The sequence below is a fragment of the Anomaloglossus baeobatrachus genome, chromosome 3 (assembly GCF_048569485.1).
Source record: "Anomaloglossus baeobatrachus isolate aAnoBae1 chromosome 3, aAnoBae1.hap1, whole genome shotgun sequence".
Lineage (NCBI taxonomy): Eukaryota > Metazoa > Chordata > Amphibia > Anura > Aromobatidae > Anomaloglossus > Anomaloglossus baeobatrachus.
The window spans coordinates 159,932,146-159,950,671 of NC_134355.1; the positions used below are offsets into that span (position 1 = coordinate 159,932,146).

Below are 18,526 nucleotides of genomic sequence, written 5' to 3' on the forward strand. Positions count from 1 at the left end.
TGTGACTTGTGGTGCAGGTGACAGAGTGCAGACAGTTGGTCCCATGCAGCAGGACAGGTGGCAGAGCACAGCAGTGACATGCCTGTCAGTGTCTTGCTGCTGGGAGGAGCAGAAGATCACACTGCCCGACACCGGGCCGCTCTCCTGACATCGCAGCAGAGCGGGCGGGTGGACAGTGTGATCACATACTTACGTGCAGGGGGGGATTCAGCTGAAGAACACCCCCCCCCTGTACTGCACACTGGCGCCCCGTGCCTCACCATCTGCAGGATGCCACACTGACGTCCTCCGGATCCTCCCCTCGATGCTGAGCTGTGACGTGCGGTAGTCACCGCCCACAGCCCTGTCACTCAATCTGAGTGGCGCCGGCATCCTGTGACGTACCCGTCTTGTTTGAGAGCCCGGAAATGCCGGGACGTCAGAGGATGCCGGCGGCCACAGCTCCAGGGGGTCATGTGACAGGCACTGAGCGTGCAGCATAGCGCCGCTCAGTGCCAGAAATGGAAATACAAGCCAATGGAGAAAATACCTAGAATTGTAAGTAGAACTTCGACAGAAAATAAAAAAAAATGGGTGAACCACCCCTTTAATGACCTTGTGGATGGAATTAATAGTAAGGTGTCAGTCTTTGCTGATGACACCAAACTATGTAGGATATTAAAAACTGACTTTGATAGAATAATATTACAAAACGATCTGGATATGATGTCAGAATGGGCAGACTCTTGGGAAATGAGATTTAATGTTGATAAATATAAAGTAATGCACCTAGGACGGAGTAATCCTATAGCTGCGTATACATTAAATGAAAGTAAACTCTGGACTACAGAACAGGAGAAAGACTTGGGTATTCTAGTTACAAGTAAGCTGAGCAGCAGCAAAAGCAAACAGATTTTAGGCTGTATAGAGCCTGCTTTACACGTTGCAATTTCGCATACGATATCGTATGCGATTTGCAACGCCCCCATCGTGTGTGCAGCACGTTCAATTTGTTGACCGTGCCACACATTCGATTAACCCCTGTCACACATACTTACCTACCATACGACCTTGATGTGGGCGGCGAACGTCCACTTCCTGGAGTGGGAGGGACGTTTGGCGTCACATCGACGTCACGCGGCAGCCAGCCAATAGAAGCGGAGGGGCGGAGCTGAGTGAGACGTAAACATCCCGCCCACCTTCTTCCTTCCGCATTGTGGGCCAGGAGCCGCAGGAGGCAGGTGAGATCTGTTCATCGTTCCCGAGGTGTCACACACTGCGATGTGTGCTACCCCGGGTACGATGAACAATCTGACGTTCAATTCATCAGGAATGAATGACGTGCATGTGATGAACGGTTTTTCGTTCAATCGCATTTGCACGTCACTGTCACACGCTACAACATACCTTACGATGCCGGATGTGCGTCACTTACGACGTGACCCCGCCGACACATCGTAAGATATCTTGTAGCGTGTAAAGCGGGCTTAAAAAGAGAGATTAGATCCAGTGATCCCAATGTATGTTTACCCCTCTATAAATCACTTGTAAGGCTGCTTTCACACATCCGGTTTTTCCTGTGCGGCACAATCCGGCGCTTTGCAGAAAAACCGCAACCGTTTTTTTTGCCGCTGGTTGCGTTTTTTTTTTGCATAGACTTTCATTAGTGCCAGATTGTGCTGCATGGGCTTGCATTCGGTCCGTTTTTTGCCGCATGCGGCAGATTTAGCCGATGCGGCGGCCGGATGTAACGTTGCCTGGCACGTTTTTTTGTCCGGCAAAAAAAACCCGCATCGCGCCGCATCCGGCCTATGCGGCGCGATTTGCAATGCATGCCTATGGACGCCGCATGCGGCGTCCTGCGGCAAACACCGCATCCGGACGCCGCATGTCGTTTTTTCCACTGCGCATGCTCAGTAGCGTGCCGCAAGCGGCAAAAACCGGACGGGCCACATGTCAAAAACTTATGCAAAGGATGCGGTTTTGTCGCCGCATCCGTTGCATAGGTTTTGGAGCCGGATTGACCGGCTCTGCTAAAACCGGAGGTGTGAAAGCAGCCTAAGACCACATCTAGAATATGGGATCCAGTTTTCGGATCCACATTTTAAAAAGGATATTTAGAAGTTAGAGTCATTTCAAAGGCGGGTAACAACACTAATACAAGGAATGGAAGGCCTCCCATATGATGAGAGATTGGAAAAGTTAGATATGTTTAGCTTAGAAAAAAGACATCTCCTGGGAGATCTTATTTATATGTACACTGTGTACAGAATTATTAGGCAAATGAGTATTTTGATCACATGATAGTTTTTATATATGTTGTCCTACTCCAAGCTGTATAGGCTTGAGAGCCAAATACCAAGTAAGTAAATCAGGTGATGTGCATCTCTTTAATGAGGAGGGGTGTGGTGTAATGACATCACCACCCTATATAAGGTGTGCTTAATTATTAGGCAACTTCCTTTCCTTTGGCAAAATGGGTCAGAAGAGAGATTTGACAGGCTCTGAAAAGTCCAAAATTGTGAGATGTCTTGCAGAGGAATGCAGCAGTCTTGAAATTGCCAAACTTTTGAAGCGTGATCACTGAACAATCAAGCGTTTCATGGCAAATAGCCAACAGGGTCGCAAGAAGCATGTTGACAAAAAAGGTGCAAAATAACTGTCCATAAATTGAGGAAAATCAAGCATGAAGCTGCCAAGATGCCCTTTGCCAGCAGTTTGGCCATATTTCAGAGCTGCAACGTTACTGGAGTATAAAAAAGCACAAGGTGTGCCATACTCAGAGACATGGCCAAGATAAAGAAGGCTGAAAAACGACCACCATTGAACAAGAAACATAAGATATAACGTCAAGACTGGGCCAAGAAATATCTTAAGATTGATTTTTCAAAGGTTTTATGGACTGATGAAATGAGAGTGACTCTTGATGGGGCAGATGGATGGCCCAGTGGCTGGATCAGTAAAGGGCAGAGCGTTCCACTCCGACTCAGACGCCAGCAAGGTGGAGGTGGAATATTGGTATGGGCTGCTATCATCAAAGATGAACTTGTGGGACCTTTTTGAGTTGAGGATGGAGTGAAGCTCAACTCCCAGAACTACTGCCAGTTTCTGGAAGACAACTTCTTCAAGCAGTGGTACAGGAAGAAGTCTGTATCGTTCAAGAAAAACATGATTTTCATGCAGGAGAATGCTCCATTACATGCATCCAACTACTCCACAGCGTGGTTGGCCAGTAAAAGGTCTAAAAGATGAAAAAATGACATGGCCCCCTTGTTCACCTGATCTGAACCCCATAGAGAACCTGTGTTCCCTCATAAAATGTAAGATCTACAGGGAGGGAAAACAGTACACCTCTCGGAACAGTGTCTGGGAAGCTGTGGTGGCTGCTGCACGCAATGTTGATCGTAAACAGATCAAGCAACTGACAGAATCTATGGACGGGAGGCTGCTAAGTGTCATCATAAAGAAAGGTGGGAATTTTTTTGGCTTTTATTAAGTTGCCTAATAATTGTGCACAGTAATAGTTACCTGCACAAACAGATATCCACCTAAGATAGCCAAATCTAAAAAAAACCACTCCAACTTCCAAATATATTAAGCTTTGATATTTATGAGTCTTTTGAGTTGATTGAGAACATAGTTGTTGATCAACAATAAAAAAAATCCTCTAACATACAACTTGCCTAATAATTCTGCACACTGTATAAATACATTTGTGGTCAATATAAAGGACTGGCACATGGCTTATTCCTTCCAAAGACAATACTAAGGACCAGGGGGCATACATTGCGAGTGGAAAAAAAGTGATTCTGGCAGCTAAATAGGAAAGGGTTCTTTACCACAAGAGGTAGTAATGGCAGATACTATAACAGCTTTTAAAAAAGGGCTGTTGATTTCCCTAAGTACACACAGCATTGTTGGTTATAAATGATTTAGTGAGAAAATGTAGAATTGGTGGCGGAAAGTTGAACTTGATGGACCTAGGTCTTTCGTCAAGCTATGTAACTACTATTTCAGACAATCCCCACACAGCTTTACCGGCTGAGTCATAGAGACAGTGTCAGGCAGGAATCATAAAATGGCTTCCAGCAGCTACTTTGTGACCTACCTTTGCTCCCTGCCTGGTGATACACGCAGCCAATTGTACAAAAAAAAAAGACTACAAGGAAAATCTTGGTATGGGACCCCCTTCTTTTATTCCCCGCCACCTTTAGCCATGGACTCCTGCATTAGTTCAGATTGCCCTCATTGAAAAAGTTTTTTGCTGGCCTTGTGTTTGATACTTTTGCTCTAGGTAATCAAAAAAGCTCCTGTCACTTTTATGTCTATACTCAAACTGAAATTATATATACAGTCATATGGAAAAGTTTGGGCACCCCTATTAATGTTAACCTTTTTTCTTTATAACAAGTTGGGTTTTTGCAACAGCTATTTCAGTTTCATGTATCTAATAACTGATGAACTGAGTAATATTTCTAGATTGAAATGAGGTTTATTGTACTAACAGAAAATGTGCAATCCGCATTTAAACAAACTTTGACCAGTGCAAAAGTATGGGCACCCATATCAATTTCTTGATTTGAACACTCCTAACTACTTTTTACTGACTTACTAAAGCATTAAATTGGTTTTGTAACCTCATTGAGCTTTGAACTTTATAAGCAGGTGTATCCAATCATGAGAAAAGGTATTTAAGGTGGACAATTGCAAGTTGTTCTCCTATTTGAATCTCCTATGAAGAGTGGCATCATGGGCTCCTCAAAACAACTCTCAAATGATCTGAAAACAAAGATTATTCAACATAGTTGTTCAGGGGAAGGATACAAAAAGTTGTCTCAGAGATTTAAACTGTCAGTTTCCACTGTGAGGAACATAGTAAGGAAATGGAAGAACACAGGTACAGTTCTTGTTAAGCCCAGAAGTGGCAGGCCAAGAAAAATATCAGAAAGGCAGAGAAGAAGAATGGTGAGAACAGTCAAGGACAATCCACAGACCACCTCCAAAGACCTGTATCACCATCTTGCTGCAGATGGTGTCAATGTGCATCGGTCAACATTACAGCGCACATTGCACAAGGAGAAGCTGTATGGGAGAGTGATGCGAAAAAAAGCAGTTTCTGCAAGCACGCCACAAACAGAGTCGCCTGAGGTATGCAAAAGCACATTTGGCCAAGCCAGTTACATTTTGGAAGAAGGTCCTGTGGACTGATGAAACAAAGATCGAGTTGTTTGGTCATACAAAAAGGCGTTATGCATGGAGGCAAAAAAACACGGCATTTCAAGAAAAGCACTTGCTACCCACAGTAAAATTTGGTGGAGGTTCCATCATGCTTGGGGGCTGTGTGGCCAATGCCGGCACCGGGAATCTTGTTAAAGTTGAGAGTCGCATGGATTCAACTCAGTATCAGCAGATTCTTGACAATAATGTGCAAGAATCAGTGACGAAGTTGAAGTTACGCAGGGGATGGATATTTGAGCAAGACAATGATTCAAAACACCGCTCCAAATCTACTCAGGCATTCATGCAGAGGAACAATTACAATGTTCTGGAATGGCCATCCCAGTCCCCAGACCTGAATATCATTGAAAATCTGTGGGATGATTTGAAGCGTGCTGTCCATGCTCGGCGACCATCAAACTTAACTGAACTGGAATTGTTTTGTAAACAGGAATGGTCAAATATACCTTCATCCAGGATCTAGGAACTCATTAAAAGCTACAGGAAGCGACTAGAGGCTGTTATTTTTGCAAAAGGAGGATCTACAAAATATTAATGTCACTTTTATGTTGAGGTGTCCATACTTTTGCACCGGTCAAATTTTGTTTAAATGCAGATTGCACATTTTCTGTTAGTACAGTAAACCTCATTTCAATCCAGAAATATTACTCAGTCCATCAGTTATTAGATATATAAAACTGAAATAGCTGTTGCAAAAACCCAAATTGTTATAAAGAAAAAAGGTTAACATTAATAGGGGTGCCCAAACTTTTCCATATGACTGTAGATTTGTTTTTTAAGATTTGTGGTTGCAAGAAAGCATTTAAGCTTAATACCTGTTTGTGCTTAAACCAGTTCTTATCGTAGCCTAATCCACAGCTTCACAGAGTTTTCTGCCATTATATCATCTGGCATAATAAAAAAGAAATCTCCTGGTGCACTGCATAAAGCCTCATTCACACATCAGTTTTTCATCAGTATTTGAATGCCATAACCATGACTGACTCCAAAACACAGAACAGTTATCAATCTTTCAAGTATAGTGTTTCTATGTAAGTTCCACTCCCAGTTTTGGCATATATACTGGTGCGTGAACGAAGCCTAAAGCAGTAGACAATTCTGTCTATTCTCTCCTCAAAGAGTACTTTTCATAACATGAGAAATCTTACATTCTAAATGCAGGTTCTGTCATAGAGGGTTGTGTCAAGCCCATTTCGGACCCAACGCCTGCTGGAGAGTTGAGTCCTTTATACAGTGGTAATGATCTGGTCTATTCAGTTTTTAAATTAAACATTCACTCCTCAACATTGAAATTGCAACACCAATAAGAAAAAGTCAAGGGAATCACAGAATCTATAGACTTGGTAATGATATGGAAATAGGGAAAAAATGGAAACAACATTTTCAAAACATCTCGATTTGCTCAGTATTGAATATTATGAGTGCCCTGTGCAGAATTCCCCACACTTATAAGCCTTGGCTGCTATTAGTGAGTTTATTAATGGTTGCCCGAGGAATATCCTGCCATGCTGAATACACTTGGGCAAATCATCAAGATCTGCTGCTGGCAGCTCTCTTTGCAATTGACAGCCAATTATGTCCCAGATATATCTGATGGCAGTCCGGATATACCGCATGCCAAACAGGTTTCTCACAGTAGCACAAGCTGTTGAAAAACAGCTCCTAGGATATTTCACTTTCCCTCGGGAAATCATTTTTCATGGCATGGCCACCTTGGTCTTCATACCAATGTAAAGCTATCATTGCATCCCAGACAATGACATGACTACAAGCGTTCAGTGGGATGAGCTCCGACCCGTGTGGTCTTTCTAAAGACAGCCAGGACAGTCGACGAGAGCACCCACTGACCCTCGTGTCTCCACACTCAGGACACCAATACTGTATTTCAAAAGCTATCTCTTGCGTTGTCCATGACTTTTGTTCACAGCTTTTTCAATGATCAAATACTGTTGATGTTATATATAATGGTTGTTACTTAAAATACTTTAAAAAATCTCTATTTTATGCCATTAGGTAAACTCTTTGCTTCAAGAAGACCTAACAGGTAGATTTCCTTTCATATACAGTATATTTAGATTTGTTCTGCTGTTCGTGCTGGTATAAGCGTTTTTATTGTAGTTTTTGTTACTTCACATCGTTGTTGTAGCAAGTTGTATCAGGGTATATGCACACATTAAGTATTTGCTGCAGGCATTTCTATACATTAAAAATGTGCCTCTTGGTAAGAAAAACCTTGCTTTTTTGTCCTGTTTTGGTACATTTTTTATGTGTTTTTCACAGTCACTAGAATAGGTAAGAAATGCTGAAAGAATTGACATGCTGCAGATTTGTACCTGCTTCAAATCTAAAAGGAAAAATAAGCAACATGCGCACGACTTTTCAAAAATCTCATTTTTTCGCTACAAAAATGCAGGAACATTTTGACTAATGTACATACCCTTTTAGGCTATGTTTACACTCTATTTTCTAATTTTTACACTGGACAAATCATTGCTGTAAGAGTGTAATTGTACAGCATCTCAGAAAAACTCCACTGCAGTTTTTAAGGCATAGACATGGGAAAAGAAAACACCACAAAATCACTGCGTTTGGTAAGAAATGCTGTGTTCGAAACATAATAGGCACAGTCCTATTTCCAAGTAGTGGACAACCCATTCTCGATCAGCATGTTTGCCACTGGTAAAATAACAATACATACTTCCAGTGCCGGCAACATTCCAGCAGTGTCACACTCGCTCTAACGGGACTCGTGGTATTGTTACTTCATGCGAGCCCTGTTCCCAATCAGCACTGGCCTCACATTCCTCACCTTCGGATGTATCAAACATCAATAGGAAGTGATCGGGTAGCCGCAGTCCTGACTTCCTCTTGATGTTTGATACATCTGAAGGCGAGGAGACTGAAGCAGACATGTCCTTTGAGCTCTCCCATTGACATGTATTGTAAAGTACAGAGCATCTTCCAAAAGGAAAATGCCAGAAAATAGACATCACTTCTTTTAAGTACTTGGTGTTTTGAGAAAGCAATTAAAAGGTGCTCAAACATATGGACAACTAGTCATTTTTTTCCATACAAATGCATATGCTCATTCTATTGAGCATTTTTTATACATTTCTCAGGCAGTTTCCGTGGCAGAATTTCTCCTGAAAAATGATGTGTGCGCATACCCTTAAAGGGAACCTATCAGGTGCAATATGCACCCAAAATCATGAGCAGTTCTGGGTGCATGATGCTAATTCCTGCCTAACTGTCCATAGCTAGTACTACACATAAAGAGATCTTTAGAAAAAGTATTTCCTAAGATCCTTATGATATGCTAATGAGTGAGCGTTATTTCCCCTGACTAGTCCCGCCCTCTTAGCATGTTAGCACGCCCACAGGGGCTATTCAGTGCCCATTTCTCAGCGTCATCATCATCAGTAGTGTCCGTTGTCACCGCATCACATGCCGGTTTTAGGGTCAGTGCGCATGATCAGAAATCTCGGCACTTCCAGTCTATGCACTACACCTCTTTGAAGCCGGAACGCTTACACCAAACTTCGCAGTGCGCATGACCAGAAGTGCCGGAACTATGAAGCCGGGTGTATTTGTCCCGGCTTCAGAGAGGTCTAATGCTTGTGGTTCTGGGTGCATATTGCACCTAACAGATTTCTTTTAAAGGTAAATGTGATCTGTCAAGATTAGGTGTGTACTATTGGAAAAAATGTCTAATAAATACTGTCTTTGTATTAGATGGCGCCAATGATGGTCACACAACAGATGGGTTAGCTCAAGCACCCAATATTATTGAGAAAGAAGAGATGTTGGAAATAAAGCAAATCACAAAGCAAACATGGATGGAGTTTTCTGACTTTGGCAGGTGTTTCCAGTAAGTTACCTCCATATTTAAGAATAAATATGATTTAATCCTTTTATGTTCTTGTAAGCAGTCATGGTTAATAATAATGGCTTGCCAGCGATACAAAAAACATAATAAAAATGGACATGACTAAGTATCTGTCCTCACTGATCCTATTTGCAGCGATCCCTCCTTTGTCATCCAATCTGTAATTATTTTTATTTGATAAAAATTAGATTGGAGGGAAGATCTAAAGAAAAACCCAACAGGCAGAACTTCTTGATTATCATTGGAAATACAGAAATACCCAGGACTGCTGAGCACAAAAATCCGTCAGTTTTTCATATATACTCTTTCAGTTCATTGACTCTGCCGAATTATAAATAAGCTACTGGAATATCCTAAATTAAACATTAGCTGAAAATAAAGTGAGATGTTTGAATGTTAAAAATAAGTTATATCTTTCACCTTTTTCCCAAGAGCACTTATAATGTGTTTAATAACATTGTCAGAATTAAAGTATTTCTAATCATAAAATAAACCAAATTCAGAATAACAAGTACAGAAAAAGTAATCAGAAGGTGAGTATACAGCATACAGGGGTCTTTATTAGACAATGTTTAAAAAAATAGATTGTACTGTTCCTAAGATTCAAAAAATCTTAGTCTTACAGAGTAAAATATATCTTTGTACCGTGTTAGCCAGTAGGGATAAAAAAATTGTTTAAAAGAACTGAGAGTCCTCAGTGGTTGATACCTTTTAATGGCTAACTGAAAAGATGGTAATAATTGCAAGCTTTCGAGACTACTCAGGTCTCTTCATCAGGCATGGTATAACACAAAATCTGAAGAATCTTCAGATTTTGTGTTATACCATGCCTGATGAAGAGACCTGAGTAGTCTCGAAAGCTTGCATTATTACCATCTTTTCAGTTAGCCATTAAAAGGTATCAACCACTGAGGACTCTCTGTTCTTTTAAACATTTTTTTTAGTCTTACAGACACATGTTTCTGAAAAAACAAGAGTTTTGTTTCCAGCACCACCTGAAGACCAATTAGTACATGTTGAGCCGACACTCAGACTATAGGCTATCAAGGTGCTAAGCTTGTAAAGGCATAGATAATCCAACAAAAAAAGAAATAAAATGCACTCACCATCCATGGATGCACTTTATTGACCAAGGATAAAATATCAAGTTTAGGAAGCTAGGTATGTGCAGGACAATGGATGTGTCCAGTGTGAAGACGCGTCAATGGGTCTCAGTACAACATGCTGTCAGACTACTTCCTTTAGGTCCCGTTCACACGTCCGTGTTTCCGGTACGTGTGGTGTCCATTTGGACATGTACCGGAGACACAGACCCATTAAAGTCAATGGGTTTGCTCACACTTGCTTCCCCTTATTATGCCTCATGAATATTCACTGCACTGACTGCGGACTCGGAAGAAAGTGTGACAGCAGCGCCAGATACAGTTAAGTATACAAGTTCATGCTGTCCGTGTGCTATGCAGATATTACACGGATAGCACACGAACAGGACACGGAGAACACATACAGGGACACAAGGACGGCCATATGGACCTGCACCACGGACCATCACTCGTGTGTTTAATGCACGGACATGTGAACGGGACCTTAAGTAGTTACACCCATATGTCAAAGTAACTAATGAAATACACAACAACATATTAAAAAAATACACAAAACATTTTAGATATACATTTCAAAGAAAAACAGGCAGGTCATTCTTTTCATTAAAACATAGGAGTCCTGGAGCTTTTAAGCATAGAATCTATTTTGATTGTCTTCTAAGTAGGAGTTTATGGTAATCACTTCCTTGCACCAGTCGGTTGACTCTTTCTAGGCCTGCAAATCGCACTACTTTTGAGTCGGAATGGTGAAAATCTTGTATCTCTTTGATCAAACATGTTGCTCCTTTTCCAGTCTTAATAGCGTTAAAGTGTTCTTTAAATCGTACAAACAACAGTCTTATAGTCTTGCCTATATATAAAAAAATATTACATGGACAGAAAACCACGTATACAACTAATTTTGTTTTACAAGAAATAAATTCTTGGACATGGTGTACATGAGAGCCTAATTTGATAGGGTTTTCAATCAGATGATACTTACAAAGAGAACAATTGTTACAGCTAAAATTCCCTTCAGGGACAATTTTATTCAGCCAATTTCTGTTAGTGTAAGTTAATCCTATTGTCACTAAAAGAATCATGTAAATTATTTAATCTTTTATATGTAACAAGTGGTTTTCTTAGTGCTAATTTGCATAAATCCTTATCGCTCCCAATAAGGTGCCAGTTCTTGTGTAGAGAAGATCTTATTAAAGAATCCATTTTCACCGTATTTGAAATTAAAAATGAATCTTTTATCATTATACCATATTTTTGCTTTATAAGACACACTGAATTATAAGATGCACCCCAAATTTAGAGAAAGAAAAAAAGGTAATAAAAAAAATTGGGAGTGAATATGGCGTCCGTCTTATAATCCGGTTGTAACTTACCAGGGAGGGGCAACAGCGGTGGTGGAGTGGGGTAACAGGAGGCTACCTCGGGGCACCATTTTTCTTAAGTCCGCTGCTGGGAGATGAATGAGACCTTGGCACCATTTCTTTGAAGCTCGCACTGCCAACATTTTCTGGATGGCTCCTGCCTTACAGCACCCCTGCCTACTGTGACCCTGCTGCACCCCCTTTTCCCCCCCTCGGTAACCCACATCCAAATTGTAAGATGCACCCCCTATTTTCCTCTAAAATTCTTGGGAGGAAAAGTCTGTCTTATAATCTGAAGAAATATAGTATTTTCTTTAAGAATTGTTGTTTTTATACAGCAGTTCTTTCTGAAATTTAGATCTGACTTTAGAAAGAGCTTCATACAAGAGAAAAACATGGTAACCTCTGTTTGCAAACCTTTTTTTTTATTATTCCTATTGCTTGTTTTATAAAACGATCTAGATTGTTATTTATTTTTCTTGATCATAAAAATTGGCTATAAGGTAGCGCCTTTTTTCTATGAAAAGGATGCACACTATTATAGTACAATATACTGTTAGTAGAAGTAGGTTTCTGTAAAAATGTGCCCATTAATAATAAAGACCTTTGCATCAAGAAATTCCAGTATATTACCGCCATAGGTAGATGTGAAAAATATATTCATATTATTCCCTTTGTTGAGGTATATAATAAAAGCTTCAAATTTCAATTTTGGCCCAGACCATTTAATACAAAAGTTGTCCACATATCTTAAGAAGCATTTGATAAACTTAGTGAATGGATTCAAGGAGAAATAAAACATTTTTTTCCTCAAGGACAGACAAGAAAAGATTAGCAAACGAACAATCGACAGGAGTACCCATCACAGTGCCCATTCATTACTAATACAATTTATCATTGAATGTGAAAAAGTTATTCACTACCCTAATTCATTTCATTTTTTTATTCATAAGTTGGGCTATTCTTTGCCACTAAATGCATCCATACTCTTATTATAATATTATAAACCTTTTATCATGGAGATAGCATCACTTGGTGTCTGCAGCTGCAGTTCTGACATCCTTTCCTTCCTCTCCCCAAGCTGTGTTGTATTACTACTCATTCCGTTATGCATTGTAGTAGTCTGTGAGCTAGCACTTAGCATGCCCCCTCCATTCTCCACTCTGCACTAGTGAAGATATTGGGCGTTACTAAGTGTCAGACCAGTCCAGGGTAGGTACCAGCCCATTTGGCAATTTCCAAATGGCCAATATGGCCTTGCCACTGTGTTTGTTAGGCAAATTTTGGGGCTTTTCAACTGTCCATGTCAGTGATTGGATTACCTAAACCCTTTGCTTTTGAAATACAGATAACAGAACTTCACTAGCAAAGGTGATGGGCCTTGCTATTACTGCTGAATGAAACTGTTAGTTCAGCTCTTGTGAGGAAGACAAGTTGTATCTTCAGTAGGCATTCTTAGCCATTCTTCCAAAACATCCACACTGACCATCAGAAGCCCAGTGACAACTTTCTTTCATTTGGTCTATTTTCTTTGCTGAAAAAGGAAGTATCAGACATAAGAGAAGGAAGATGAATCTACATAACAATCCAGTACTATTTTATCCATGCTGAGATGTGCTCATTGAAGCTATACATCTAATGCAAGTATATTACAAGAGGTATTGTTTTGAAGAGCTATGATACATGACAAAGGGGTGAAAAAGTAGTGGAAAACCCCTTTAAATGCATTATGGGTCAAAATGAAATCCAATGTTTGACATACAAAATCATTATATTCTTTACTCTTGTCAGTCCCAGAAAGATTAAATCTAATTGCCTCCACTCCCTGTTTTTGTGGAATCCTGGTATACAGACTTTCCACATAAATCGATGCTACGGAAAATCCTACTGACATTTATACACAAAATATAATATATACACCAAATTCCTGCAGCAATACTGCATCTCCTGTCAAAAAAAGCATCAAAACGCGATAGAGATGCAGCATTGGTGCAGTAATTTGGTGTACAAATTCCAGCACCAAATCTGCAACTCTTCGCAAAAAAAATGCGATTTTCTGGCAGGAGATGCAGATCTCATTGAGCTTAATGCGTTTATCTAAGGTGAGTTTACCTGTGGTCACAGGTGGGGTACCATGGGGACATCCATCTGTGACCGCACGTAAACTCAATGATGTCACCACGCACAGCTGCGGCTCAGTCAATGTCTGCTTGAAGCCATAGTGAGAACTAATGCTTTTTAATGTACCCGTGCACTGAAACTTCATTATGTTTGAAGTATGTAAGTATTCAGAGTCGGGATCGTCATGGGACGTTGTAGTGAGGATTATGTCAGACCTGGGTGTTTTAGGGATTAATAAACTGGAGTAAGAGGGTGTTTTGTTTTTTTTTAAATAATTTTTTTCTGTGTATTGTGTTTATTTCTTTTTACTTACAGGATCAGTAATAGGGAAGTCACATAGACCCCTCACCATTACTAATTCAGGATTTAGTGGACGCGGTGATTTTTGAGAAATCACAGCTGTTATTAACAGCTTATATTACCCCGATTGTCACCGCCCCAAGGCAATCGGGATGAGCCGGGTAAAGCGCTAGAATCGTTGTATCTAATGGATGCGACAATTCCGGGGTGGCTGCAGGCTGCTATTTTTAGGCTGCAGGGGCCCAATAACCATGGGCCTCCCCAGCCTGAGGATACAAGCCCCTAGCTGTCCGCTTTATCTTGGCTGGGTATCAAAATTGGGGGGACCGCAATCCGTATTTTAAAATTATTTATTTAACTAATTTAAAAAGCTGCATGAGGTCTCTTATATTTTAATACCCAGCCAAGATAACATGCACAGCTGTGGGCAGCAACCTGTGCTGTGTATCAATATATGAGGAACCGCAGATCATTTTTTTAATTATTTATTTTTACACTCCACAACCAGTCACAGATGCTGTCACACAGGGTGGGGGGGTGGTTTGATTGCAACCAATCACAGTGTCACAGAGGGTGGGCAGGGAAAGCAGTGAATATGCATGAAAGTTAATGAGCAGACCCGGAAGCAGTGTGACAGCCGTGCGGTAGACTCGATAAGTATAACTGTCCTGCTATACAGCCCCCTACCTAGCTCTTTCTACCACCATTTTACAGCCCAACGTTTGGGTCCCCATAAATTTAAATGGGGTTTGGGCAGATACTAGAGTTCAATACCGGACCTGAACAGAACTTTTTTTCTTTAAGCCCGACTGGACCTGCCAAGCCCGAACATTTGCAGGTTCACCCATATGTAGGTAAGAAAATTATATTGCCTGCTTTGTCAGACCTACATAAAGAGTGTTTTTCCATGTCCTGATTTCATTGCATTTTTTTCACTGACTATAATTTTAGGCGATAATTTAGGATAGATTACTGATTGTGCATCATTAGGAACTTCCTCATAAAAGAGATGAATTATATTACCTTCGTGAGTGAGGGTCATATAGAAAGATTTAACTCCTCCTCTAAAAAGTTGACACGTGGTTTGTATTAATACAAGCAAGGTCTACTGAGTCCCCTTCAGTGATGCTTAATAATAAAGTGAAATCGCTGTTAACAGTAACCACTGAGCTGTTTATATTAAATTCCAAACAGCTAATTGTAACAGGAATTTCTCCTTGGAGCTGCTCTTTATTACTGACACTTGTATTAAATGATTTAACAAGATGCATTTTACGAGTTGCTTTAAATAAATCTATTCTAAATTTAGTAAAGTCAAAGTCTTCTGGAATATAATAATAGAATAATTAAGACCTTTCGATAATACAGAAACAAGAACATTGCCAATCTATGAGTAGTAATTTTAATAACATTGATGTCCTATTCAACATGATTGGTTAAGGTCTCCATGATACTTGTTTGCGCTTCATTCGTGAAGCAGTTTTTATTTTCTATGCCACCCTACAGACACACTTCAATAAATGTGGAGATTTGACGGTTACTTGCATTGATTCTTCAGAAGCACTAGTCTAGACGTCTGTGGTGGATTTCTTCTTTAGTGCTCTTTGAAATTTGCTTCTTTTATCATTATTTTTCTTAGTCCATTGAAAACCCTGACCACTTTCATAGTCATTTTATATCTCTTAAGAATTTATCGTTTTTCTTTTACTTAATTTCAGCTTGGATCGGGATCAGTCTCTTTTCTAGCTTCTTAAAAAAATGGCCACTTGACAGTCTGTTAAATGTGTCATTAATTCATTCTTAGTTTTTCAAGTTCAAGATTAATATTATTGTTTTCTCTTTCACTTTGTTGTAGGATCAATGCATTAGTTTGAAAGTGCATAATAAATGGACTTTTTCCCAGGCTGTCAAAATATCTTTATCTTCTTCAAATTGTGAGGTTTCTTTTTGTTTCTGTTTTCACATCTACCTTTGGCGGTAATATACTGGAATTCCTTGATGTAAAGGGCTCTATTATTAATGGGCACATTTTTACAGAAACATACAGAAAACCTACTTCAACTAACAGCATTACTGTAATAGTCCCATCCTTTTCATATAAAAAAGGCGCTACCTTATAGCCAATTTTTACGACTAAGAAAAAGAAATAATCTAAATCGTCTTGAAGAACAATCCAATGAAATGAAAAAAAGGTTTGTAAACAGAGGTTAGGCTATGTGCGCACGTGTGCGTAATTCATGCAGTTATGCTGTGCTTTGTAGCGCAGCGTAACTGCATGCGTCCTGCGTCCCCTGCATAATCTATGGCGATTGTGCAGGGGCCGTGCGCTCGTGGCGTCTTTGAGCGCAGCGCTTCGGCTGCTGCCCGAAGCGCTGCGTTCAAGAAGTGACATGTCACTTCTTCTGTGCGCTTTGCCGGCAGCTCCTGCTCTGTCTATGGCAGGAGCTGTAGGCAGAGCGCATGGAATCAGCTTTTTTTTTTCTACGGACATTTTCTGCAGCGATTTGAAGCGCACATGTGCTCTTCAGATCGCTGCAGAAATTTCTGCAGGGCTAGTACGCAGCGTGCGCACATAGCCTTACCCTGTTCCTCTTTTGAATGAAGCTCTTTCTAAAGTCAGATCTAAATCTGTCACGGATGTGTCCCTTTGTTAGGAGACTTGTGATATGTTTGGGCCCAGAGTCTCACTTAGCCTTGTGAGACTCTAGAGATTAAATGAGTTTTCCTATCTTTTGGTGCTTCAAGAGTAAAGGCCCCGTTACACGCAACGACGTATATATAAAGATATATCGCCGGGGTCAGGGATTCCGTGACGCACATCCGGCATCGTTAGTGACATTGTTGCGTGTGACAGCAAGCAATGACCGTTAATGATGGAAAATACTCACCTTATCGTCCATCGTTGACACGTCGTTCCTTTTCAAAAAATCGTTGATTGTTGATCTCGCAGGTTGTTCGTCGTTCCTGCGACAGCACACATCGCTACGTGTGACACCTCGGGAACGACGAACTGCAGCTTACCTGTAGCCGCCGGCAATGCGGAAGGAAGGAGGTGGGGGGGATGTTACGTCTTGCTCATCTCCACCCCTCCGCTTCTATTGGGTGGCCGCTTAGTGACGCCGCTGTGACGCCGAACAAACCGCCCCCTTAGAAAGGAGGCGGTTTGCAGGACACAGCGAAGTCGCTAGGCAGGTAAGTATGTGTGCTGCCTCCAAACGATTTTGTGCGCCACGGGCAGCGATTTGCCCATGACGCACAAACGACGGAGGCGGGTGCTTTCACCAGCGACATCGCTAGCGATATCGCTGCGTGTAATACCCTCTTTAATGTCAGTTTTCCTTGCTAGCAGCTTGTGGTTACCTCTCCTCATGTGCATCTGGTTGTTACCACTCCCATCATCTTTAAATAGGGTCATAAACAACCAGATGGCAACAGTTATACAGAATCCACCCTAGCCTCTGGAGCTTTGCTGATGCTGGAACCCTGGTGTTGGTATATCCCTGCTCCCTGCTGGTGAAAGGGGTGTAAGCTGCAGACCTGGTGTCTGACTGCAGCCAAGAAGTCGGTGTTTATCCTTTGTTTATTCCCTTGTTTCTCTTCCTTTTTCTATGTCATATTAGTGCAGTGGTGGAACTAGCGTATTTCGCTGGCTATTTCTCTAGTGAGAATGAATGCAGGGCTAGCGAGGGATTAGGTATACTGCTCGGTGGTCGTGTGAAAGAACAGATTATAGGATTGCTAGGGAGCTCAGGTGATTTCATGAGGTGTATCCCTCTCCCTAGCAGTAGGGTCCACCGTTGTTAAAGTGTCCCTGTGTACCTTGTGTGAGGTGGCATTTGACGGGGGTCCTTGGTGTTGAGTGGAACCCCAGTAGTCACGTCGTGACAAAAATCTAAGAATTACATGTACAATGCGTCCAAGAATTTATTTCTTGTACAAAAAAAATGTTTTATATGTGGTTTTCTGTCCATGTCATTTTTTTACATGCTCAAGACTATAAGACCATTGTTTGTAAGATTTAGAAAGCACTTTAACTCTCTCAGGACTTGAAAAGGAGCGACACATTTGATCAATCATATACAAGATTTTTACAGATCCAACCAAGAAATACTTTGATTTGAGGCTGGGAAAGGGTCAACCCACCTGTGCAAGGAGATGATTACCATAAACGGCAACTTACAAGAGAATCTGAATGGATTCTACACTTAAAAGCACAAGGACCCCTAAGTTTTAATGAAAAGAATGTCCCGTCTGTGTTTTTATGAGTAATAGACATCTAAAATGTTTTGTATATTTTTTGTACATACAGTATTATTGTATATTTCATTGGTTACCTTGTCGCATGGGTATAACTACTTAAGAGCAAGTAGTCTAAGGTAATGTTGTACTGGGACCCATGGAAGCGTCTTCACACTGGAAACGTGCGTTGTCCTGCTTGCACCCTGCTTCCTCTCTTGATGTTTTAGTCTTGGTCAGTAAAGTGCATCCCTGGATGGTGAGTGCTACTTGCTTTTTCTCTTTTTTTTCCTGCAGATCCA

General features: G+C 40.9%; 1 protein-coding gene across 1 annotated transcript in view; it reads left to right on the plus strand.

The window, feature by feature from the left end:
* Nucleotides 1–18,526, plus strand: part of ADGB (androglobin) — a 499,062-nt gene that overhangs the window by 182,479 nt on the left and 298,057 nt on the right. Inside the window, exons 14-15 of the mRNA XM_075339549.1 lie at nt 7,231–7,261; nt 8,950–9,085. Coding sequence (XP_075195664.1) covers nt 7,231–7,261; nt 8,950–9,085 — 167 coding nt within the window. The remainder of the gene's footprint in view (nt 1–7,230; nt 7,262–8,949; nt 9,086–18,526) is intronic.